At 35.6% G+C, this 27373-nt stretch overlaps 1 protein-coding gene across 2 annotated transcripts in view; it reads left to right on the plus strand.

The window, feature by feature from the left end:
• Window positions 1–27373, plus strand: part of IPMK (inositol polyphosphate multikinase) — a 55510-nt gene that overhangs the window by 21600 nt on the left and 6537 nt on the right. Inside the window, exons 2-5 of one of the 2 annotated variants that reach the window (XM_053585720.1) lie at window positions 119–213; window positions 4351–4447; window positions 14702–14874; window positions 24190–24271. In XM_053585720.1, coding sequence (XP_053441695.1) covers window positions 119–213; window positions 4351–4447; window positions 14702–14874; window positions 24190–24271 — 447 coding nt within the window. The remainder of the gene's footprint in view (window positions 1–118; window positions 214–4350; window positions 4448–14701; window positions 14875–24189; window positions 24272–27373) is intronic. The other variant, XM_053585721.1, reaches the window with a different exon arrangement.

Consider the following 27373-nt stretch of genomic DNA (forward strand, 5'->3'; position numbering starts at 1 on the left):
AAGCCCTTACATTTATGAAAGTGGTTTACCTGTCACTTTAGGAGGAACACATCTATTTTGTGAAGAAGCAAGGTACACAGTTATCAGAACATTAAAAGTTCTGATTTTTGTTCCATAGGCATACTGCAACATCCAGATGGCACAGTTTTGAAACAGTTACAGCCACCTCCAAGGGGCCCAAGAGAGCTGGAATTCTATAATATGGTAAGTGAGGTAAGCTTTGTTTTGTTGTGTTCAACATATTTCTCAGGTTTTTTGTGTGACTCAGTAAAAAATACATTCGAGAGCCTGTTCTAGTTTAGTACTGTGAGTATATAACAGAAAAGCATCATGTAAAGAATGTTTATCTTTACCATATGTGTTGTCATCTAGTATTTTCTATTCTAATTCATTTCTTAAAGATTCTTATAACTTTGTGATAGACATGTCTTGGCAGGTTAAGAGAACTACCCTTGACTGGGCTCCCATCGCTCAGTGGTTAGGGCACCAGCCACATACATGCTCCTGGGCTGGTGGGTTTGAACCTGGCCTGGGCCTGCTAAACAAACAAACAAAAATAGCTGTTGCCAAAAAAAAAAAAAAGGCAAAAAATACCTGGGCTTTGTGGTGGGCACCTATAGTCCCAGCTACTAGGGAGGCTGAGGCAAGAGAATCACCAGAGTCCAAGAGTTTGAGGTTGCTGTGACCTATGACCCAACACCACTCTATGGAGTGTGACAAAGTGAGACTCTGTCTTAATTTAAAAAAAAGAGAATTACCCTCTGTGTGAATCAAGGTTTTGTCAAGACAAACAAATGGTACACTCTGTTAGTTTAATAAAGGAACCATTTACAAAGGTGTGCCAAAGTTTACAGCAATCTGTAAATGACAATAGAAGGTTACACCATCCCTGGGCCTGAAGGAGCAAGGAGGGAGAGTAGTTCCTGGATCCTAGGGAAGTTAACTTTAGTGGGAGATATGGCTTGGTAAGGAGAGAGCTAGAAAAGTAAACAACCTGACCTCAATTCTATTTCAACCCTCCAGTCTCTTGCTGGCAATGCCAAGAAGCAGGGGAACATATTGATACAGTTGATACATGTCAGCCTCTTTGGTGGAGAAGAGTAGAGGGGGAAAGGAAAGATACATAGCATCTTTACTATTTTTTTTTTTTAAAGAAACAATTTAAAACATGAATGAATAGTGAATATTTTTTGGCTACCATTTCTGTATCTATTAAAATGATTCTGTATCTATTAAAATGTATGAGCTTCCTTCTTTAATCTGTTAATATGGTAAAATACCATAATAGATTTCTATATTATTATCACCTGTCATTACTGGAATAAAGCCTACTTGAATATGTCTATTTTTATTAATAATAATATGCATTATTAGATTTTGTTCAGTAGTGTTTAATTTTTTTCCAGGTATGGGCATAAATGAGATTTAACTATTATTTTCCTCACATATTGTCATCAGGCTTTGATTCCTATTTCTTTTAGCTTCATAAAATGAGTTATCTGTTTTATTGAAGAATTTTTATCAGATGAGGGTTTTATGCCCTATAGACTTGGTAGAGCTTAACTATAAATTCATCAGAGCAGCCTATTGTCCATCTCTGTCTCTCCCCGCCTTTCTCTCCTTTTTCTTTCCCTATTTCCATTCTTTTATCATTTCCTTTTTACTTATGAAGGGACATATTTTAACCAGGGATTTAATTTCTTTCAGGTCTTCAGATTTTTTAATCTGTTAATGTGATAGTAAAATATAGTTAGATTGTGTTTCTTTTATATAAAATTGCCCACTTGGCAAAATCCTTCATAGCATTGTTTAAAAACCATGCTCTATAGGCTGGGCGTGGTGGCTAATGCCTGTAATCCTAGCACTGTGGGAAGCTGAGGCAGGTGGATTGCTTGAGCTCAGGAATTTGAGACTAGCCTGAGCAAGAGTGAGACCTCATCTCTACTAAAAATAGAAAAACTGAGGCAAGAGGTTGCTGTGACCTATTATGACACCACAGCACTCTAATCAGAGTGAGACTTTGTCTCCAAAAACAACAATAACCACAACACGAAAAACATGCTGTACATAGTTACGGCTCCCTTTTCATTCCTAATATTGGTTATTTGCTGCTTCTGTCTGTTTTTCAGTCAGTTTGGCTGTCAGCATTCTTGGAATGTAGTGATTGGGAAAGTGAGAAGGAAGCCAGGATTCGCACTGCTCAATATTTGGAATTTTATCTGTTCTCCATGTTTCATTAGCAACTCTGTCTTCAGCTCTGTCTGGTCTCGGAGTTCAGAGATCCTTTGGTTCAAATTTTCAGTGTGAACTTTGGTGAAACCCAAGCATCACTGCTTAGCTTATCCTTCTTTCTTCTAGGATACATGTGAATTTCCTTTTTTAACTTGAGAGCTCAGATATGAATCTAAGAAAATATTTGTTATATTTTATTTTACATTTCTAGATAGAAAAGTTTTTAGATTATCTTATCTGGCATGTTGCAGTAAATACGATTCCCACTACTTAAGTTTATCTCTCTACTCTTTCTCTTCTATCTCAGAACTAAACCTTGAAGTTTTAAATGCATATTTGTATTTTTTCCTCTGCATTTTACAGAGGAGATACATACAGGTGTATCTGTTTAATTTCATAAACCTGCTATACATATTTGTATGTAATATGCCTTTTATCTTTTTCACATATAAATATATCAGTGACTTATTTAAAGTACATAGGAATGTACTTTATTCCTTCATCTTGTAATTAGATCATTATGAACACTTTGCCTTGATGGTCTTTGTGCCAGGAATGGAGGAATGTTTGGGTACACCTGCTTTTAATTACCTTGCCCTGGAAGTGACTAATATCACTTCTAGTCACATTGCAATTGGGGAATCTGACAAATACAGTGTATCACATGGATATTTGGTGAGTCTGCCAGACCCGAGTTTATTCTGTAGAATTGTTGCGTACAATTACTTGACATGAGAATTATTTAACATACGTAATTAGATTCTAATAGTTAGTTTTTGTCAGCATTTTACTCTAGTAAACTTTAATGGTCTTAAATAAATAGGTAGAGTGTATTAGAGCATAGTTAGAGAGATTCATTGGATAAAATGTCTTATATTTTTCTTTTAGCAGAGTGTTACTCTGTCTCCCTGGGTAGAGTGTAGTAGCATTATCATAGCTCACTACAACCTCAAACTCATGGGCTCAAGTGATCCTCTTGCCTCAACCTCCCTGTAGTTAGTATTACAGGTGTGAATCATGACTCCTGGCTAATTTTTCTATTTTTAGTAGAAATGAGGTCTCACTCTTGGTCAGTCTGGTCTCAAACTCCTGAGCTCAAGCAGTTTTCCCACCTTGGCCTCCCAGAGTGCTAGGATTAGAGGCGTGCGCCACTATGCCCAGCCACAAGTAGTTTTTTTTTTTTAAGAGACAGGGTTTCAGTTTTTCACCCTTGGTAGAGTGCTATGGCATCACAGCTCACAGCAACCTCCAGCTCTTGGGTTTAGGCAGTTTTCAGCCTCAGCTTCCAGAGTAGCTGGGACCATAAGCGCCTGCCATAATACCCAGCTATTTTTTGTTGTGGTTTGGCTGGGGCTGGGTTTGAACCCACCACCCTTGGTATATGGGGCTGGTGCCCTACTGACTGAGCCACAGGTGCCACCCCACAAGTAGTTTTTAAAACAAAAATATTTTTTTTCTCTCCTAGGAAAAAAACCAGAACCTGGTTCCTTGGTATTTGAAATTTCTAGTATCTTCTTAGATTATTAGTGGTTATACATCAAGAAATTAAATGAATAATAATTAGACTTACATTGTGTTAATAATTTTTTTAAAATGGTAACATCACAGTTCCTTTACAGATACAAAATAAATATATGTTAAAAGATTTTCTTTAACTCATTATTTAATGAGGGAACCAGGCAGATGTTAAAACTGGTTCAAAACAGAAGTTAAAGAATTAGAAACTTACATGGAATAAAGGGAGAGTGAAATGAGTTTATATGTGGACACTAAATTCCTTCTTCCATGGAGCATAGAGGGAAGTCAGTTTGAACCTCCTGGCCAGAGTTTATTTGCATTTATGTGGACAAGAATTATATTTGCTCTAAATTATTTTACAACTTAGTTACAAAATAGTTCAAGGGCACTGAAAGGCTACAAGAGTGTACTCTAAATAATACATAATTGTTCATTGAATACACACAGTAATTTTTTTCCACTTATTCCAAACTTACTTACAGTTGACCAGATAAATCACAATTCAGTTATGATTCAGCACAATGTTTTATTTGAAAAATGTGCAGAACAGTTATAAACTATTATAAGAAACTAACAGTGTTATTTGTTTGTTTGTTTTAGGTTTATGCTGCTGATTGTACTGATGGTATTCTTCTAGAGCTACGAAAATATTTGCCAAAATATTACGGTATCTGGTCACCTCCCACTGCACCAAATGGTAATCTTTTCTTAAAAATTTATCTTTCGGTTTTAATTCATGTAGAGTGGCTTTTTCAAAGGACTTACATAAATTAAGCCTAGTTTGTGTTTTTAGAACATAGAATACAGGTGTTTTTCCCCTGATCTTTATGAAACAAAACATTTCATTAATGCTTTTATTTTCACAACCTTTTTAAAAATGGAATATGCAAGTAAGTAATTGATCTGGTATAGTTGAAGGGAAGTGTGTGTAGGTGTGTACACACACTAGTACCTAATGCTATATTAATTTACAGATTTTTTTAGCAATTTATCGTACAATTTCTTTTCTTATTTTAAGTAATAAAAAAAAAGTATTCTCTCTGTATAACTTCCTTTCTGTTTCCTACTCCTTCATCCCTCACCTCCAGGCTTTAAATTATAGCTTTTACAAAACACAGGTTAGTTTCATAGATGATAAAATGACCTATAAAAGGGGACACTTAATTTTTCTTTCTTAATGTTAATACTTGAAGCAGTATTAATTGAAGGCCTTTGCTAGAGCACACAGAATTTATTTAAATGAGCAGCTTGACTACCTAAACTTTGATGGAGTTAAATTGAGGGGAAAGGGCTTTAAACTTGAATAACCTATGATCTTGTCCAAATGCAAGCGTACAGATTCCACTCCTACATATTTTAGTTATGCAGGTTTATGTCAGAGTTTGGTGATATTCTTTTTAAATGAAAGTCACAGGTTTTTCTTATATAGAAAATCTCCACAGGGTGAGGTACAGTGGCATGATCATAGCTCACTGCAGCCTGGGCTCAAGTGACCTCTCTCATCAGCCTCCTGAGTAGCTAGACTACAGGCCCATGCCACTCTGCCTGGCTAATTAAAAAAAATTTTTTTTTAGAGACAGGATTCAGCGGTGTTGCTGAGGCTAGTTGCCTTTTCTTAGCCTCATGCAGTCCTCCTGCCTCAGTCTCTAGAGTTACTGGGATTACAGGTATGAGCCACTGTACCCCACTGATGTAGACAGGTTTTTTTATTTTTTTAATTAAATAATAGCTGTGTACATTAATGCATTCGTGGGGTACAATGTGCTGGTTTTATATACAATTTGAAATATTTTCATCAAACAAGTTAACATAACCTTCACAGCATTTTCTTAGTTATTGTGTTAAGACATTTGTATTCTACATTGAGTAAATTTCACATGTACCCTTGTAAGATGCACTATAGGTATAGTCCCACCAATCACCCTCTCTCCACCCATCCTACCCCCTCCCCTCCCCTTCCTATCCCCTTTCCCCATATTCTTGGGCTATAATTGGGTTATAGCTTTTACATGAAAGCTATAACTTGGTTTCATAGTAGGGCTGAGTACATTGGATACTTTTTCTTCCATTCTTGAGATACTTTACTAAGAAGAGTATGTTCCAGCTCCATCCATGTAAACATGAAAGGTAAAGTCTCCATCTTTTTTTAAGGCTGCATCATATTCCATGTTATACATATACCACAATTTATTAATCTATTGTGAGTTGATGGGCACTAGGGCTTCTTCCATGACTTAGCAATTATGAATTGGGCTGCAATAAACATTCTGGTACAGATATCTTTGTTATAATGTGATTTTTGGTCTTCTGGATATATACCTAGTAAAGGTATTGTAGGATAGAATGGTGGATCTATTTTTAGATCTCTAAGTGTTTTCCAAACATCTTTCCAAAAGGAACGTATTTGCATTCCCACCAGCAGTGTAGAAGTGTTCACTTTTCTCCACATCCACGCTAACATCTCTGGTCTTGGGATTTTGTGATACGGGCTAATCTTACTGAAGTTAGACGGTATCTCAAAGTAGTTTTGATTTGCATTTCTTTGATGATTAAGGATGATGAGCATTTTTTCATATGTCTATAGGCCGTGCGCCTGTCTTCTTCAGAGAAGTTTCTCGTCAAGTCCCTTGCCCAGCCTGAGATGGGATCACTTGTTCTTCTCTTGCTAATACTTTTCAGTTCTCTGTGAATTCTGGTTATTAAACCTTTGTCAGAGACATAACCTGCAAATATCTTCTCCCATTCTGAGGGCTGTCTACATGCTTTACTTAGACAGGTTTTGAACCACATTTTCAGAACATAAAGAGAAGAGGACTCCAGTCTGAACTTGTTCCTTTCCTTGGTTCTTATCTTCCTTTCACTCTGACTTTGAGTGCCAACTTAAGTTAACTGGGGGTGGTGGTTTTCCCTTTGAGTATCCTGTTAGGTACTATAGTTTTTCATGGATAATGTATACTTTTTGCCCAAAATTTTGTGGGAAAAATACGAATGTGTATTATTCATGGGTAGTGCTATTTGTTATCAGCACATAAGATTTCTTGTACCTTGTATGTGTTCTTGTGTTTTGTAATTATTTGTTACATAAAATTTCTTATGTTAAAAAATAAACGCTAAAATTTCTTTATAATACAAAAAACAAGTGCATAAATATAAACAAATACAAATTTGAATTAAAAAATATAAAAAATAGATTTTTTTTTTCTGGAAGTTTGGGCCCAAACCATGGGTGTGTATCATACATGGGAACACATTATATATGGCAAAATATAGTAATAGTAAATTGATGGCTTCCATAGGAATTTAGGATTCTTATGTAATTTAATTATATGGGAAGAAAGGAAAGTGAGTTGAGGCTTTATGAACTATTTCTTTTTCTTTCTCCTCTACCCATTTCCTTCCATTCCTTCCTTGTTGTGGGATTAAAGGTCTTTTAGTCTTAAATATATATACTTTTATGATTCAGATCAGCATTTTGCTTAAATTACTTTATAAGTCATTATGATTGCCCTTTGGTTATTGTTCACTTTTTTTATTTTGGATACAGAGTCTTATTCTCTTGCCCAGTGAGCATTGTAGCTCCCTATAACTTGGAACTCCTGGGCGCAAGCCATCCTCCTACCTCAGCCTCCTGAGTAGCTGGGACTAATTTTTCTCTTTTTAAGAGATGGGGGGGTCTCACTCTTGCTCAAGCTGGTCTTGAATTCTGACCTCAAGTGATCTTCCCACCTCAGCCTCCCAGAGTGCTAGGATTACAGCTGTGAGCCGCTGCTCATATGCTTGCATATGCATGTAGAGATCCTTTTACGTTATAGAGCTTTTTGTTGTAATGTCTTCTGCCCCCCTCCTTTTTAGTTTTCTCTGAGTCATACTTTGCAGGAATGCTATGATATAGACAAGATAAAGGGACAAAGAAGTTAAAGTATCTAAAATGTCCTTGAACTTTGCTACTAGTTGCTGTTTAATTTAGATTGAATCATCATTCCTTGGTAAAGTGACACTGAAAGATTAACAGAATTTGCTGAAGATGATGTTTGATTAGAAATCTAGATAATTAAATGCTTAGTAAAAAGATTGGAAAGGGTGAAATAGCTGAACAAACACAATGTCATTACTTGAAAAATAGAGTATATGAAAATAGTTTGTAGGAGAGAAGGAATATTTTAATTAAAATAACATTTTTTAGTTTTTAGATTACTAGCACATGATGTAAAAATCAAGGACTTGCTGGCAATCAACCTTTTTGGTCTTCGATAATGAAAAATCTTGAAGTTCCTCCATGTTGTAACTTTGAAGTCAAAAGACCTGGCTTCTATCTTGGTTATTTATAAGTTTTGTGAACTTGGCTAACTCAGTAACCTTTTTGAGCTCTACCTTCTGTAAATTTAAAGTAGTACCATGTAGACTTGTGCAGATGCATGTTATGTGAGAATGTTTTATAAACTCTTAATTCTCTTGTTTGAATATGACTAGAGATACTGGTGCAACTAAAATGAGAAGATGTGAGGAAAATGAGAGAAGAGAGGAGAAAATGTAAACAGAAAGGGAAAGAGGACAGGGAATAAAGAACACATGATATACAGTGGTCTTGTAATATCAACAGTTGTTGCTTCAAGGGATTTTCTATTCCTTTCTTATTTATTAGCTCTGAAAGAAGTTGGATAAAACTGTTGGACTGTGCAGATTGTTTAGTTTTGTTCTTACTAGAGAATTCTTAGAATCATCTTTGTGTTTGGGTATTTTTGATTATAAATGAAAGAAATGTAAGATGGAAAACTTGGGTGGCACCTGTGGCTCAGTGGGTAGGGCCCATATACCAAGGGTGGCAGATTCAAACCCGGCCCCTGCTGGGTTTGGAAAACTTAACATGTAGGCTTACCTCTCAGAATTTTGAAAATGAAAACAAATATTTTCTTAAAGTTTAATAAAATACTGTGGTTTGTGTGATTGTGCTTTATATAGCCTAAATTAATAATGTTTTTTTTTCTTTTTGTTTGAGCATCTTTTCTTTGTGTGTATGTGTGGTTTTTTAAATTAAAGACAGGGTCTTACTCTGTTGTCCATGCTGGAGTGCAGTGGTATGATCTTAGATTTTAGCTCTCTGTAACCTCAAAGTCCTGCGCTAAAGCAATCCTCTTACCTTAGCCTCCAGGCATGAGCCAGGGCATCTTAGGTGTTTTGGGTACAGTTTTATAAAGCTGACGTAGGTTTTTATAATTCAGAGGAAGAAAATGAAAAGCCAACTTTTTCTTAAATATAAGAATATGCTGACTCATAAGATCTTTTATTTTTTATGACAGTTATGTTGAGATACAATTTACGTAACATAAAGTTCAACTCACTTTAAGCATAGAATTCAGTGATTTTTAGTGTATTCACTAAAAAATTTAGTCTATTTACTAGAAGTTTTAATTTTAGAACATGACCAATGGAATTTTTTTTTTTTTTTTTTTATTGTTGGGGATTCATTGAGGGTACAATAAGCCAGGTTACACTGATTGCAATTGTTAGGTAAAGTTCCTCTTGCAATCATGTCTTGCCCCCATAAAGTGTGACACACACCAAGGCCTCACCCCCCTCCCTCTGTCCCTCTTTCTGCTTCCCCCCCCAGTAACCTTAATTGTCATTAATTGTCCTCATATCAAAATTGAGTACATAGGATTCATGCTTCTCCATTCTTGTGATGCTTTACTGAGACAATGGAATTTTTTAAATAGAACATTTGTTGGCAGTGATCTTTTTTCTTTTTTTTTTTATTGTTGGGGAGTCATTGAGGGTACAATAAGGCAGTGATCTTTTTTCAAGGAAGTTATAGATAATAAATCTCATTTGTACATACGTGTAAAAACATGGAAGCCTGATACATGAACCATCAAAAACCTTTTAGATATTGGTAGTTATTTGGAGAGATTGGCTGGACATGGTGGCTTATGCCTGTAGTCTTAGCATTTTTGGGAGGCTGAGGTGGGAGTATCACCTGAGTTCAAGACCGGCCTGAGCAAGAGTGAGACTCTGTCTTTACTAGAAATAGAAAAAATAATTAGTCAGATGTTGTGGTGGGTGCCTGTAGTTCCAGCTACTCAGTGAGGGAGGAGGGGCTAAGAGAAGAAGATTGCTTGAGGAGTTTGAGGTTGCTGTGAGCTAAAGACTGAGACCATGGCCCACTCTAGTCTGAGCAACAGAGTGAGACTCTGTCTCAAAGAAGAAAAGTATAACATCAAGCAGGGTTTAGCAAATTGAGTTTTCAAATGTAATCACCAGCCTGATTGATTTGTAGGCTTCTTAATTTAGCTGCTAGTCAAGTTTTAGGAAGCATAAATTAAAACAAACTGACACACGGCTAGTCTCTTCTTCTCCCTTTACTGCAAATTTGGAGGCTTAAGTTCTCATAATTCTTTCTATTTTCAACTTCTGTTCTCAGAAATAGCTGATGATTGATGTGTAAAAGCACGGTCTTGTCTGTTTTTCCATGTGGCTTACATAGTTGGCTATCTGACCTTTTCTCCTTTTTGGAAGAAAGCATGAAATAGTAATCTGAAAGGATGGAAAATGAGTAGATTTGGGAAATACAGTATGATAGTTGAGCAACATCAAGGGCCTGCTTGAGGTTAGTGATCAGATTGAATGTTTTTTATAGTCATGACATGTGCAAGAGAGAGTGATTTTAACTGAGATAAAATCAGTGAATGATAAATAGATGTTCTTGTTAATATTTAACTGCAGGCTAAGGCTTGATATTAGCCTTAGAGTTGGAAAGTATCCATTAGCAAACACCTAGGTGAGTTGTGACTACATCATTTTATTTTGTGGTTATTAAAAATTAACACTTACTTGTCTTATCTGGAAGGGTAAATATAAACTCCAGAGAATCATCTTATATTTCTGTTTATAGTAAATATTGAAGTTTAACCTGGACTCACTGGTGACCTGACATGATTAGCAAGTATTAATATTTATTAATGGTGTGCATGTTTAATATTTATGTGTACTTATAAGCAAAATTAATGTGTACCAGGAGTTATGCTTAAAAGAATGCTATTTATGCTCTTAAAAAAGCAGCTCCAGGGGCGGCGCCTGTGGCTCAGTCGGTAGGGCGCCGGCCCCATATACCCAGGGTGGCGGGTTCAGACCTGGCCCCGGCTGAACTGCAACCAAAAAAAAAAAATAGCCGGGCGTTGTGGCAGGCGCCTGTAGTCCCAGCTACTCGGGAGGCTGAGGCAAGAGAATTGTTTAAGCCCAGGAGTTGGAGGTTGCTCTGAGTTGTGTGATGCCACGGCACTCTATCAAGGGCCATAAAGTGAGACTCTGTCTCTACAAAAAAAAAAAAAAAAAAAAAAAAGCAGCTCCAGGCTGGGCACCCCTAACTCAGTAGTTAGGGTGTTAGCCACATGCTCCCGGGCTGGGTGTTTAAACCCGCCCTGGGCCTGCTCAACAAACAAAAATATAGGCAGGTGTGGTGGCAGGCACCTGTAGTCCCACCTACTAGGGAGGCTGAGGCAGAAGAATCGCTTGACTCCAAGAGTTAGAGTTTGCTGTGGTCTGTGACACCATGGCACTCTACTGAGGGTGACAAAGTGAAACTATGTCTCAATTAAAAAAAAAAAATCTATAAAAGCAGGATTTTTACTTTATTTTTTGTTCACTTATATCCCAGAACAGTGCCTTGACAATAATTGTATCTTGAATATTTGAAATTTTATTTTTGAAGCAGTGAGGGAATGTTGTAATTTTCATTTATATAACTAGGACTGACACTATACTAAGCACTTTATATTATCTCATTTAGTCTTCGTGATATTCCTGTGATAGATTCTATAATCATCTCTTTTTTATAATTGGGGTATGGAGAAGTGCTGTTGAGGTCACAGGGTAGCAAATGATAGAGCTGAGATTTTGAACCTACCTTCTCTGCTTCCAAAGCAATTGCTTTAAACTCTGCCATTTTAGCTAAGATTCTTTGGGTGCAAGTTATAGAAATAAACTTGAACTTGATTAAACAAAAAGGAAGAATTTATTATAAGGATACAGGGTGTTTTATGAAAACCAAGGGCTATGCATCTTAGCCTAAGGTGGGACTGGAACCAGATATTGAACTCTTACCAGAGCTCCAGGAGATCTTTCTGTGTACATTTCCTTTGCTTTCTCAACTTTTCTTCTTCTTTCTTCTACTTTCCTGTGATGTTTTGGCACCCACTGAAGTGACCCCTAGGTTATTTCCCACTTCCAAGTTGGCAAGGTTAGCCAAGCTTGTATCAGGATGTTTGCTCCTGCTTCAGTGGCTGTATGGTCGGTCATAGGACTAGATTTCCAAACTGTGACAGTGACTGCAAAGGGACCAATTCTTTGGGCCTAAGGATAGCTCTTGAGCTGGGTAAACACCATAATGACACAGTGACATTCTTTTGAGTCAAATGTTTTTGTAAAACTTGTCTATGCCATGTAATAAATACATTCTTACATGGCAACTCAATGTTTTTAAGATGAGACCAAACCACACAATACTTAGTCTTACTACGTGTGAGACAGTTTTGTATATTTTTTTCTTTTCTTTCATTCAAGACTTTTTCATTTAAGAAACTTCAGGTTACAACCCATTAAGTTGAATTTACAGTCCAGTACTGGGTTGTGACCTACAAATGGAAAAATACTGCTTTATTCTACACACAGAGTGGCCTAGGTGAAAAGTGTCCTTTGTTCTTTAGTCTGTGTCATTGCCTTATAAGTGAGATTGCCTTGTGGCAAAATAACTTTGATAATTTGAGTAACTAAATTTCAACATTGACCTACAACCTCTATTCTAGGGAAAGAATTTGTATTTTTTAGAGTGAATTAATATTCAAATTTATTTCTGTAGATGATGACCTGTAAAAAAAAATTCATTAAAGACCTCAATGCCCAGCTCATGTCCTATTTTCTTATTTACCTTTTTTAAAAGCACTTGTGGTAAGCTGCTAGTTAACATCACAGTCCTTCTTAATAATTGCATCTCTAAAGCAGGTTTAATGTTTATTTTTATACTTGAAAAAGAAATGAGAATCGCAATTCTTATTTTCACTTAAAAAAAAAAATGAGGACAGAGAATATGAACATACCAAACTAATCCTCAGTAGGCCTTAACTTAAGGTTTTATTTCTGACAGCTAATAATTTCAATTTTTTTTTTTTTGGTGATTTTAATCATATAAAATGTATCAAGAATCTGAAAGTCAGGTAAAGAAAAACACAGTTGGCCAGTGTAAGTAACATCAAATAAAATCCGTTATCCTGTTATATACTTAGCCTTATTTATCTAAGGAGAAGGTAGAAACAGAGATTTTATTTTCAGACTTGCAAAGTCTCTACTCTGACTTCTAGCATCTCTACTTGTCATAAAGAAACAGTTTATTATTTGTTTTTAATGACTACCAAATTGGCAAATAGGAAACAGTAATCCTTCACTGAGATACAGATGCTCTGGTGGTTAGCAAGGTTCATTCACTATCTTTATACTTCCTTCCATATATAGCTTCACCACAGAGAGACTTTTGGAGTCTCTTGATTCTAAAATAATGATAAATTTGTAAATGCCAAAGATCTACTGTATTAGAATCTAATTAGACTGTTCTGATATTTGAAATGGAAGCCTTGTTCCTGAAATTCTTATGCAGCTGTTGAGAGAGAATGAATATGATTACTTCCTTTTGTTCCAGGTGGTTGGAGATGAGGGAGAGACTCTGAAGGCTATGGGCTTGTGCTGCTTCCTTCCCTTCTTCTCTTAACCATCTCGTAGTTAAGAGATAGACACCAAACTTCACCTAGTTCTGCACAGTCATGGCCCTCCTTCCATCTTCCTTTGCCTAAGGGATAAAATTTATCTCTTATCCTTTGAAGTAGAAGAGTTGTTCTCACTTTTTGTTCAGCACAAACTTCATTTTTACTTTTAATTTTAAAATTTTTTTATTAAAAATTGCTATTTTTTTGTAATGTTTAGAAGAAAGCACAGACTTTTCTTTTGTACTTTAGTAACTATGCTAGGGACATAGCATAATTGGTTGGACAGGACTAAGGCTTCTTTTACCCCTGGTACCCTTTTATTTAATTTTGAATAAATATACACCTTCTTTAATCTTACTGTCATGGTAACAGATAGCAGGACATAACCTATTCTGTCTTTGAGAAGAATTTCTTAGGAGAAATGCTACTTATTACTCAAAAATGAGTCATGATCTCATTTGAAACTTTGAGAAGAATTTCTTTTTTTTTCCCCTTAGTGGCCTTGGACCCTTGCTTTCAAGCTAAAACTTTAAGAAAGTCAACTATACCACATATGTTGTAGGTAGGGCTTTTATAATATTATACTTGAATCATTATTTAAGTTTTCTGTAAGAAGATGTATGCAGGGTACCGAAGTGATTTATAGACCAACTTTTGGAGATCACCTGTGTTCTAAAAAGCAGGATATTTGTTTTTTTCCTTGAGACTAGAAAGACTATATGTTTGGCAATGATCATAATTTGGATTGGTTTACCCTTTTTTAGCCCGTATTACTCTGTGGGAAGGATTTGGTCCTACTGATTTTAAATAAAGAATAAAGTTTAAAGAATTATTAAAATACTAAAAGATCTGCTGAGGCATAGATAACATAAATTATATTCAAAGGGAGAATTAATTTTTGAATAGCTTTGAAGTAATCTCATTGCTCTTTTAATGCTCTTAGAAATGTCATCATCTATTTCATATCTTTTGCTTATGGTTAAATGTTATTTAATTCATTTCTGAGCATTTACTGTGATATTTATGCTTGTTATAAATTTTTGGGTCGGTCTTTTTTTCAGGTGGAATAATAATTGTTGACTAGATTTGTTTTACATTTTTTTCTCTGTTTTAGGATTTCCTAACATTTTGTTTTCCTCTGACAGTTACTTGAGTAGTAATGTATTTGCCTATTCCTAATTATGGTTTTTCTTTAATAATAGATTTATACCTAAAACTGGAAGATGTGACCCATAAATTTAATAAGCCCTGTATAATGGATGTAAAGATAGGGCGTAAAAGCTATGATCCTTTTGCCTCATCTGAGAAGATTCAGCAACAGGTCAGCAAGTATCCATTAATGGAAGAGATTGGGTTCTTGGTGCTTGGCATGAGGGTAAGAGTGATTATTATTATAACATACACATTTTTCCTCACATGTTTTTCCCTTGAAAATTATGGATGTCGTTAATGCATAATAATACTAATGTACCAGAAGATACTATATTTTGGAATTGGGTTATCTGTGATTCCCCAAGGTATAAACTCTATAAGGGCTGGGATTTTTATCTTTTTTGCTCACTGATACATGATCAGTTTTTCAATAATCCTAGCATACGGTAGGTGATTAATATTAATACATAGCTGAACTTAGACCTGGTAATTTTGTCTTAAAGAAGCCTTAAGTTTAGGTCCAAAATAAATTTTTAAAAGTAAATGAGATACTATTTATGATTTTCCCATGAGAAAAGTGCTAAATTTATAAATTTGGTACTTTTTCTATATTTTTAAAATAGAAAAGAGAAATTAAAAATTAGGTCATTTCAGATTTTATGATTTAATATATTAGTTTTATTTACTCACAATTCTGTGGAATGCAATTTGAGTAGGGCTAAGGTGGACAGTTCTTTAGCTGATCTTACCTAGGGTCCCTGCAGTCATCTGAAGGCTCAGCTGGAGCTAGATGGTCTACAGTGACCTCTTTCTTATGTCGGAAAGTTGGTAGTAAGTGTTGACTGGGCCATTTTCTCTGTGATCTTACCCATCAGAAGGCCATGTTGGGTTTTCCATGTCACTATTCTATATTTCAAGAAGGTTATAGCAGGAGCCACAGCGTTCTTACACTCTATGTTGGGAAGCTACTTGCTGTCACTTTTGTAAGATTCTGTAGGTCAAAGTCTAGTATATATGGCCAGCACATATTGGTAGAGGAGGACAAGACTCTTACTTGTGATGGTGGGGAAAGTGAAGTCACAACTCAAGTAGCAATGTGCTCAGGAGTGGTAAGAATTATTGAGGCTATTTTGCAAACAGTATGCCATGATCAAGAAGTATTAGGGAATAAAATCCTCTAAATAAATGCTGCGTCTTCTAGATGTGCAGAAGAAAAGTTTGTGGATATTTCAAATGCTTCCTTACGCATAAGAGGTAATTTTGAAATTCATGTAAGATAACATATAGATCTTCCTTTTTGAGTTTTAAGCAGGAGAGCTAATAGGAAGCAATTGTAGATGAATTTTTAGTGTGATAGTAGTAATACCACAATTGAATTTGATATTCTTATCATACAAAAATTGTTCAAGCAGTTCTTTCTTTTTTTTTTTTTTTTCTGGAGACAGTGTCTCACTCTGTCACCCTGGGTAGAGTGCCATGCACTCAGCCTAGCTCACAGCAACCCTCAAACCCTGGGCTCAAGTGATTCTCTTGCTTCAGCCTCTCTCCTTAGTAGCTGGGATTACAGGCTCCTGCTGCGACTTTCAGCTAGTTTTTCTATTTTTGAGAAGGGCTTGGGTTCTTGTTCTTGCTCGGGCTGGTCTGGACATTCTGAGCTCAAGCAGTCTACCCTCCTCAGACTCCCAGAATGCTAGGATTACAGGCATGAGCCACTGCGCTGGGCTCCTCAAGCAGTTATTTCAATTTGGAAAATTATTATTAAATGTGAGTATATATTTTATTTCTTTATTTTTTGCAGACAGTCTCACTTTGTCACCCTTGGTAGAGTGCTGTGGCGTCATAGCTCACAGCAACCTCAAACTCTTGGGCTCAAATGATTCTCTTGCCTTAGCGTCCCAAGTAGCTGGGACACAGATACAATGCCCAGCTATTTTTAGAGATGAGGTCTTGCTCTGGCTCAGGCTAGTCTCCAATCTGTGAGTTGAAGCATTCCACCTGCCTTGGCCTCCCAGAGTGCTAGAATTACAAGTGTGAGCCATCACGCCCAGCCTAATAGTGAGTATATAGAAAAGGAAAAAAGGGCAATGGGTAATGTTAAAACATACAAGAAATAAACATCCCACGGGAATCTGGGCAACTATTTAAACCTCCACTGTTTTTAAATCTCTCACCCTCCCACTTTCTCTTGGCAGATGCCTTTGCTTTCTGCTTCAGAAAAAATAAGTCTCAGATAGAATTTCCATTGTTTTCTTGACCTCACATGTACACACACACACACACACACACACCTATCTTACCTGCAATTGCTTTTATTTATTCCCTCTTTATTCCTTCCTGTCACATTGAAGAATTTTCTATCCTCCTTTCTAAGGATAGCCCTTCTCTATGCTCACGGGATCACTTTCCCTCTTGCCTCTTTAAGAACCTTATATTATTGATTCTCTCTTGTCTTTTTTATATCTTTTAACTTCTGTATCTCTTTACTGGCTCTTTTTCCCCCTTTGTTTTAAATTTGTTCAACTTATTCTAAATTTTTAAAAAACAAAACATGAAAACCCCACCTTTACCCTGCTGTGCTTTCCGACTACACATTTGTTTCCCTTTTACAGCCAAACTGGTTATTTCTGTTTCTTTATATCCTGCTCAATATTCAGCCCAATCTGGCTTCTGTCCCATCACAATGGAATTGTTATTTCTGGACTTTGAATTCTATTCCATTGTTTGTCCTTATGCCAGTACCACATTGTCTAGATTGACATAGCTTTGGAGTAAGTTTTGAATCCTGAGTTCTCCAACTTTGTTCTTTTTCAAGATTTATTGATTTATTTTTGGCTATTTTGGGTCCCTTAAGTTTCCATATGAATTTTAGGATTAGCTCTTCAGTTTCTGCAACGAAGTTGCAAGTGCAGTTTTGGTAGGGGTATGTTGGATGTGTGGATCAATTTGGGTTTCCTTGTTTTTGCTTTCATAGCTTCTTCTAGGTAACATTTTAACAGTTTATAATTAGGTATTATATACTTAACTAAGAAAGGATATGATTGAAGTTTGAAAATGATAATATGAATATAGATTTAATTATATAATTCTGGAATATAAAAACTGAGAGACAAACCATGAGATCTAATTTGATGAGTATTAGAATTAATTTTTAAAAATAGTGTATTTCTTTAGTAGGTGGTAAATTCATTGAGAACTTTTAAAATCACAGTGGGTTTATAGACTGGTAATATTAATAGACCCTGATAATTTTAGAATTAATATTCTACATTAAAAAAATTTCCTGCCAGGAAATTCATGCCTTTAAATAAAATACCTTGATGCCACTGAATGGACTATGAAGCTTGCCAAATATATCAATTTTTAAATACTTTTATATTAGCACCTTTAATAGTAGTAGAAGAGGTTTAGTAGATAGAATAACTTGCCTATTTTCCATGGTGATTTAGGGATTGTTTTTAAATGACATAGTAATTATACTGTATTCTCTTAAACCCAAAATACTGTAAATTGTAAAGTTCACATTGATTTTAATAAAACGATTTACTGTGATATGTATTACAAAAGAGGTAGAAAGAAAATAGAACTTGTAGGAGCAAGGGAGTCAGAAGAGGAGAGTGTCAAATGATTTTGGGAAGAGTGGATTTTAAACTGTCAACAGAAGACAGTACTGAGTAGAAAACTATAAAGCAGACCATATTGTGAAGCAGAAGTTTATGTAAGGTGACTGTAGTGTACTATATATTTTGGAGGGGGTGTATGTTATCTTAAAATATCAGACTTAAGAGCATTTAGTACTGTATTAGCGACTTTCTTTGGGATATAGTTTTTTGAAGTGTCTTTGTGGATTAACTGTTATAAATTAAACATTTTCCCACTTTGTATTGACCTTGAAATGTATGCCGTTTAATTATAGGGATTTATTAATTATTTACCAAATGTAATTGAAATATGATTTTAGAAATTTATCTGAAATTTTTAAAAACATGCATTTCAACATTTTAGATGATTTAATTTTTAGATGTTTCAATATATTTTTGGCAACAACTTAAATTTTTGACAAATATCCTTTGAAGAGAAATAACATTTCTAATCACTGGTTCCTAATTACTCAGAGAAAAAAATGCTTCTCTTTTAATCTTTATTGATCATATTGTCTAAAACTCAGATTCTTTCTTTGTATTTTTTTTCTTTAATAGGGTGGGTTAGTAAGACTTCAGATTCTTCTGTCCCATAAATTGAGTTAATGTGAAATATGTTTTGCTAAAGATATTTGAATTTGTTTGCTCCTGACATTTTAAGTTCATATGAAATGAACAACTCTTACAGTAAAATAGGGTCTGGGAAGAGCTAGAGCTTGCTTTTGCTTGTCATTCTGTTCTCCTACACACTTCCCAGCCTTTTTTCCATTAAAAAAAAAAAAAAAAAAAGGGCGGCGCCTGTGGCTCAGTGAGTAGGGCGCCAGCCCCATATACCGAGGGTGGCGGGTTCAAGGGTTCAAACCCAGCCCCGGCCAAACTGCAACAAAAAAATAGCTGGGCGTTGTGGTGGGCGCCTGTAGTCCCAGCTGCTAGGGAGGCTGAGGCAAGAGAATCACGTAAGCCCAAGAGCTGGAGGTTGCTGTGAGCCGTGTGACGCCACAGCACTCTACCCGAGGGCGGTACAGTGAGACTCTGTCTCTACAAAAAAAAAAAAAAAATACCATTTTTGCTACATACTTTCATGTTTTCAGAGTGGGAATGTAACTTCTGATTTACAAATATCTTTGCTGCTGGCCACAAGCAGACAGTGGGTAGAGTTTGGAGAAACGCTCAGATCTCTTTCCATTCCAACTTTAGTAAAGCAGGAATAGAGGGAGAGAATGGCAGTGAAGAAGTTCCACTGAAACTATTTTAGCTTTTAGTCTATATGTGAAATTTAGCTATGTGTGGAATTGAATTTGGCTCAGATAATACACTCTGAATAATAGAATGATGACAATTTTTATGTTTAGAATCCTAAGCATATTTATATGTATAGGGAATGTGAATTTAAAAAAAAATACATTTTATGTGTACTTAACTGTTCTTATGAAGGTAACTGTAATTAAATGTAATTTTTGGTATTTATAAAATGCTTTCTTCCATTCATAGGAACACTTTATTCAAGAAAACTTTTCTTCCCTAAATAGGCTCTGTGTGTGTGTGTGTGCGCGCGCGTGTGTAAGAACATGGTTGTATTTGAACTTTTTTTTTTTTTTTTTTGAGACAGAGTCTCACTGTTGCTCAGGCTAGAATGCCATGGCATCAGTCTGCCTCACAGCAAACTGAAAATCCTGGGTTCAAGTGATCCTCCTCCCTCAGCCTCCCAAGTAGATGGACTACCAGTGCCTGCCATTACGCCTGACTAATTTTCTATTTTTAGTAGAGATGGGATCTCACTCTTGGTCGGGCTGGTCTGGAACTCCTGAGCTCAAGCAATCCTTCCATCTTGGCCTTTTAGAATGCTAGGATTACAGGTGTGAGCCACTGTGCCCAGCCTGAATACACATAGTCTTAATGCTCTCAATAAAAAGTTAATTTTATTGGACATGCATAGTTAATGTGATTCAAACTTCAAATATATACAGGCATTCCTCAGAGATATTGTGGGTTCAGTTTCAGACTATGGCAATATCTTTTTTTTTATTTGCTAGGTCAAACACACATAGATCATGAATACATTCATGCATATGTAGGGTACAATGTGCTGATTTTTTTTTAATACAATCTGATGTGGTTAGATTAAGCCAATCAACATAGCTTTCACCTCATTTACTTGATTATTGTGCCAAAACATCTGTGTTCTACACTTCACAGATTTGATTTGTACCCTTGTCATATGCTCCATAGGTGTGGTCCCACCTTTTACCCTCCCTCTGTCAAACCTCCCCCCCTTCCCACTCCATTTCTCTCCTTCATCCTGAGCTATAGTTGTGTTCTATCTTTCATAAGAAAGTGTGAGTAAATATAAGTAGGTTTCATAGAAGTACTGAGTACATTGGATACATTTTCCTCCATTCTTGAGACATTTTACTCACGAGAATATGTTCCAGATCCGTCCATGTAAACATAAAAGAGGTAAAGGCTTCATCTTTTTTTTTTTTAAGGCTTCATAGTGTTCCATGGTATACATATACCACAATTTATTAATCCATTCATGGGTCTATGGGCACTTGGGCTTCTTCCATGACTTGGCCATTACGAATTGAGCTGCAATGAATAATCTGGTGTAAATATCTTTTTTGCAAAGTGAATCTTGCAATAAAGCAAGTCACACATTTTTTTTGGTTTCCTAATACTTAGAAAAGTTGTTTATCCTATGCTATGGTTTGTTAAATGTTCAATAGTATTATATCCTCGAAACAGTGTGTATACCTTAATATTTTATTGCTAAAAAGTGCTAACTATCATGTGAGCCTTTTGCAAGTTTTTTTTTCCCCCGGTAGAGATGATCTTGCCTTGATGTTGACAGCTGCTGATTGATCAGATCAAGGTGGTGGTTGCTTGATGGCATTAGTCTTAGATGGCATTTTCTTACAGGAGAGGGCTGTCTTGCCTCTATTGAAAATCTGTTGCTTAATATAGCCACCTTCATCAGTTATCTTAGCTAGATTTTCCAGATAACTTGAGGCTTCTCCCTCAGTACTTGCTGCTTCACTTTGCATTTTTAAGTTATAGAAATGGCTTTTTTTTTTTTGCAGTTTTTGGCCAGGGCCGTGTTTGAACCCACCATCTCTGGTATATAGGGTCGGCGCCCTACTCCTTGAGCCACAGCTCCTGCTCAGAAATGGCTTCTTTTCTTAATCCTTATGAACCAACCTGTGCTGGCTTCCAACTTTTCTTCTATAGCTTCCTTACCTCTCTTAGGTTTTGGCTTAAGAAAATGTGGCTTGTTTGATCTTATATCCAGACAACTAAAACTTTCTCCATATCAGCAATAAAGCTGTTTTGATTTCTTCTTTGTGTGTTCACTCAAGTAACACTTCTAATTCCTTTGTTTCATTTGCATTCACTTCTTGTTTGTTTGACGTAAGAGGCCTAGCTATTGGCCTGTCTTGGCTTTTCACATGCCTTCTTCATCAAGTTTAATAATTTCTAACTTCTGATGTAAAGTGAAAAATATGCAGCTCTTCTTTTCACTTTACTGTTGAGAGGCCATTGTAGGGTTATTAATTGGCCTAATTTCGATAACATTGTGTCTCAGGGAATAGGGAGGCCCAAGGAAAGGGTGATCATGGAGCAATTAGAACACACACATTTATCAATTAAATTCTCAACTGACATGCTTGTAGCTTGTCATTCCCCAGAACAGTAACAATAGTAACATCAGAGGTTACTGATCACAGATCGCTATAGCAGATAAAATAATAATGAAAAAGTTTGAAATATTGCAAGAACTACCAAAATGTGGCATAGAGACACAAAGTGAACATGTACTATGGGGGAAATGGTGCTGATTTTCTTGATGCAAGGTTGCCACAAATCTTTAATTTGTAAAAAAAGCAGTATCTGTAAAATGCAATAAAGCAAAACAACAGTAAACAAGATAGGCCTGTATAGTGAGTAGACTGTCTTTATGCAAGATACTGTATTATAGTTATTTTTTCCTCAATATATCCTTCTAGAGAAGTTTTAGACATACAAATACTATATAGACATGTTCTTGTATTATGAAACCTACCCTTAACACTGTTCTGTATCTTGCTTTTTTCTCCTTTATCATGGAGATCTCATACTGGCATGGTATTATACTGCAACTTTGCACTTTTTTGCAGTTAAAAAATAATGTTACAGGGAGAAACCACAGACCTACCTCATTCTACCATCATGCTAGTGCATTGATGGGATAAGTTATTAAAAAGGAATTGCTGGGCCTATCTGCATTTATAGTTTTGATAGATATTGGCAGTTTGCCAGATATAGAGCAGTGATTTTTAACCAGAGGCAGTTTTTTACCCCAGGGAGGCTTTTGGCAATGTCTAGTGATGTATTTGGTTGTCACAACTTAGGATGAAGGGCTGTACTCATGGTATATTTGAGAGCTGTTTGATTTCTGTGAACTCTTCAGATCCTTTGTTCACTTTTGCATAAATTACGTAAGTATCCCTTTTCCTCATCATATAAATTTCAAACAGTTCTTTGTCTTTTGATTTCTATGTGGCAAAAACACAATACATAGAAATGATAAATGCTAAATACCCCAACTTGATCATATTCTGTGCATGTAACAAAATACACATGTACCCATAAATATGTACGAATGTCACATATCAAAAAGACCCACTGTGAACATTTTAAAAACATAATGTATGTGGTAGAAAATCTGAGTTTTGGTTGCAAATCCCTCCCCTGGCTGTCAGGATTCTTCCATGCTTTTTTTTTTGGATGGGGAGGTCCTTTTAACTTTGTTGTTGTTGTTTATTTTGATCTTTGATGCATTTGTAATTTTTATGGCATACGGTATGAGGTATGAATACAATTTATTTTCTTCCAGATTGCTACTTACTCAGATTAACATGGTTTAATAAATAATCCATTTTCCCTACTGATTTAAAAATCCCATTATCACATACTAATATGATTCTAGAATTTAATGTCTGGGAGGTTGGCAAGGTCAGTCCCACTTTATTATTAATCTTATTTCAGTTATTCCTGGCTCTTGTTTTTGTTGTAAAGTTCAAGATTAGTTTATAAGGTTAAAAATAAAGTTGGTGTTTTTATTATGATCTCATTTTAGTTGTAGATTAATTTACAAAGACTTGCTGTCTTTTATGATGTTGAATCTTCTCTGAGAACATGAGCGTGTGTTTTAGGAATTTTTAAAGACGTCTTAGGAATGTTTTCAAAATGTCTTTTTATAGATCTTGTACTTGTTTTATTTTTATAGGGGTTTGTTGTTGCATTTTGTAAATGGGGTCTTTTTGTTCATTGCATTTTCTTACTATATATGAAAGCTTATTTTCTATTTACAAATTTGTACTCAACTGCCATTTCACATTTTTGTTTGCATTCATTTTTCAGTTGATTCTGTATAAACCATTATCTACAAAGAGTAATAATTTTGTCTCTGTCTTTCCAAATTATTATACCTCTAGTTTCTTTCTTTTGTTTATTTACATTTGCTAGTAACTCTGTAATAATACAATAATTTGATAAATAGACATTATGGTCGAATATTTTCTGTAGAAGCTTCTTATATTTTAAAAGAAATGCTTTCTTATATCCCCTTTAAATTTGAAGCTAACTTTTGGTGAGTTGAGATAATAGTGTATAATTTTATCATACTGAAAATATTCATCTATCCTTTAATCACAAAAAGTTCTTTTTTTCATCATAAGTGTATGTTCGATTTGTTAAATGCCTTTTCAGCATCCATTGATACAACTATATGATTATTTTCTTCTCAAATCTTTTAGGATGAACTATGAGTAGATCTCATCTTTTATCCTTAAGTTGCTAGAATAAACTGCATATGGTCAAAGGCTCTTAGGTGTTTTAATATTCACTGCTTTTTTTGACAGGTTTATCATGTTCGTTCTGATAGCTACGAGACACAAAACCAGCACTATGGAAGAAGCTTAACAAAAGAAACTATAAAAGATGGTAAGGACTAAAAAACTAAAGCTTTTATTATTAGATAGCTTAAATAATTGTAAATTATTTCAGTTTTAATTGTCTTTTGGACAATTAAATTATATTTTAATTTAAATATAATCGATAATAAGTTTTTATAAAAATATGGAACTTAGATTCACAGAATTGGATTAATCATATTCACTGGTTTCATGATGTACCAAAACCATAGAACCATGAATGGTTCTCCTTTATGTTTTCGTTTTATTTCTAATTAATATACTTTTTTAATAAAATGAGCATGCACAAACCAACTATCTAGCTGAATGCTATAGTAGAACTAGAATTGTCTTTAACATCATTTTTAAAGTAACTGCGTATTACATAAGAGACTTAAAAATGTGTATTGTAATATATAATGTCTTTCTATTGAAATTTCCCATGTATAGTTGAGCCATATTATTACAAGCTTCTAGAGTACATAATGAATAATCAAATTGCATTACACTGATTTAAAGCCTGTTAACACAAATGCTTCTAAAATATTTGTGGGCAAGGTGTTATAAAAGCAGTATATCCTAGAGCTCCTGAACAGACCAATTTCAAGCACTGAGATCAAAGAAACAATAAAAAATCTTCCAACCAAAAAATGTCCTGGTCCAGATGGCTTCACTCCAGAATTCTATCAAACCTTCAAGGAAGAGCTTATTCCTGTACTGCAGAAATTATTCCAAAAAATTGAGGAAGAAGGAATTTTCCCCAACACATTCTATGAAGCAAACATCACCCTGATACCAAAACCAGGAAAAGACCCAAACAAAAAGGAGAATTTCAGACCAATCTCACTCATGAACATAGACGCAAAAATTCTCAACAAAATCCTAGCCAATAGATTACAGCTTATCATCAAAAAAGTCATTCATCATGATCAAGTAGGCTTCATCCCAGGGATGCAAGGCTGGTTTAACATACGCAAGTCTATAAACGTTATCCACCATATTAACAGAGGCAAAAATAATGATCACATGATCCTCTCAATAGATGCAGAAAAAGCATTTGATAAAATCCAGCATCCTTTTCTAATTAGAACACTGAAGAGTATAGGCATAAGTGGCACATTTCTAAAACTGATTGAAGCTATCTATGACAAACCCACAGCCAATATTTTACTGAATGGAGTAAAACTGAAAGCTTTTCCTCTTAGAACTGGAACCAGACAAGGTTGTCCTCTGTCACCTTTACTATTCAACGTAGTGCTGAAAGTTCTAGCCAATACAATTAGGCAAGATAAGGAAATAAAGGGAATCCAAATGGGAGCAGAGGAGGTCAAACTCTCCCTCTTTGCTGACGATATGATCTTATACTTAGAGAACCCCAAAGACTCAACCATAAGACTCCTAGAAGTCATCAAAAAATACAGTAATGTTTCAGGATATAAAATCAATGTCCACAAGTCAGTAGCCTTTGTGTACACCAATAACAGTCAAGATGAGAAGCTAATTAAGGACACAACTCCCTTCACCATAGTTTCAAAGAAAATTAAATACCTAGGAGTATACCTAACGAAGGCGGTGAAGGACCTCTATAAAGAAAACTATGAAATCCTCAGAAAGGAAATAGCAGAGGATATTAACAAATGGAAGAACATACCATGCTCATGGATGGGAAGAACCAACATTGTTAAAATGTCTATACTTCCCAAAGCAATCTGCCTATTCAATGCCATTCCTATCAAAACACCAACATCGTACTTTCAAGATTTGGAAAAAATGATTCTGCATTTTGTATGGAACCGGAAAAAACCCCGTATAGCTAAGGCAGTTCTCTGTAACAAAAATAAAGCTGGGGGCATCAGCATACCAGATTTTAGTCTGTACTACAAAGCCATAGTGCTCAAGACAGCATGGTACTGGCACAAAAACAGAGACATAGACACTTGGAATTGAATTGAAAACCAAGAAATGAAACTAACATTTTACAACCACCTAATCTTTGATAAACCAAACGAGAACATACCTTGGGGGAAAGACTCCCTATTCAATAAATGGTGTTGGGAGAACTGGATGTCTACATGTAAAAGACTGAAACTGGACCCACACCTTTCCCCACTCACAAAAATTGATTCAAGATGGATAAAGGACTTAAATTTAAGGCATGAAACAATAAAAATCCTCCAAGAAAGCATAGGAAAAACACTGGAAGATATGGCCTGGGGAAAGACTTCATGAAGAAGACTGCCATGGCAATTGCAACAACAACAAAAATAAACAAATGGGACTTCATTAAACTGAAAAGCTTCTGTACAGCTAAGGAGACAATAACCAAAGCAAAGAGACAACCTACACAATGGGAAAGGATATTTGCATATTTTCAATCAGACAAAAGCTTGATAACTAGGATCTATAGAGAACTCAAATTAATCCACATGAAAAAAGCCAACAATCCCATATATGAATGGGCAAGAGACATGAATAGAACTTTCTCTAAAGACGACAGACGAATGGCTAACAAACACATGAAAAAATGTTCATCATCTCTATATAATAGAGAAATGCAAATCAAAACAACCCTGAGATATCATCTAACCCCAGTGAGAATGGCCCACATCACAAAATCTCAAAACTGCAGATGCTGGCGTGGATGTGGAGAGAAGGGAACACTTTTACACTGCTGGTGGGACTGCAAACTAGTACAACCTTTCTGGAAGGAAGTATGGAGAACCCTCAAAGCACTCAAGCTAGACCTCCCATTTGATCCTGCAATCCCATTACTGGGCATCTACCCAGAAGGAAAGAAATCCTTTTATCATAAGGACACTTGTACTAGACTGTTTATTGCAGCTCAATTTACAATCGCCAAAATGTGGAAACAGCCTAAATGCCCACCAACCCAGGAATGGATTAACAAGTTGTGGTATATGTATACCATGGAATACTATTCAGCCATTAAAAAAAATGGAGACTTTACATCCTTCGTATTAACCTGGATGGAAGTGGAAGACATTATTCTTAGTAAAGCATCACAAGAATGGAGAAGCATGAATCCTATGTACTCAATTTTGATATGAGGACAATTAATGACAATTATGGTTATGGAGGGGGAAACAGAAAGAGGGAGGTGGGTGGGGCCTTG

Source organism: Nycticebus coucang, chromosome 3 (genome assembly GCF_027406575.1).
Source record: "Nycticebus coucang isolate mNycCou1 chromosome 3, mNycCou1.pri, whole genome shotgun sequence".
Lineage (NCBI taxonomy): Eukaryota > Metazoa > Chordata > Mammalia > Primates > Lorisidae > Nycticebus > Nycticebus coucang.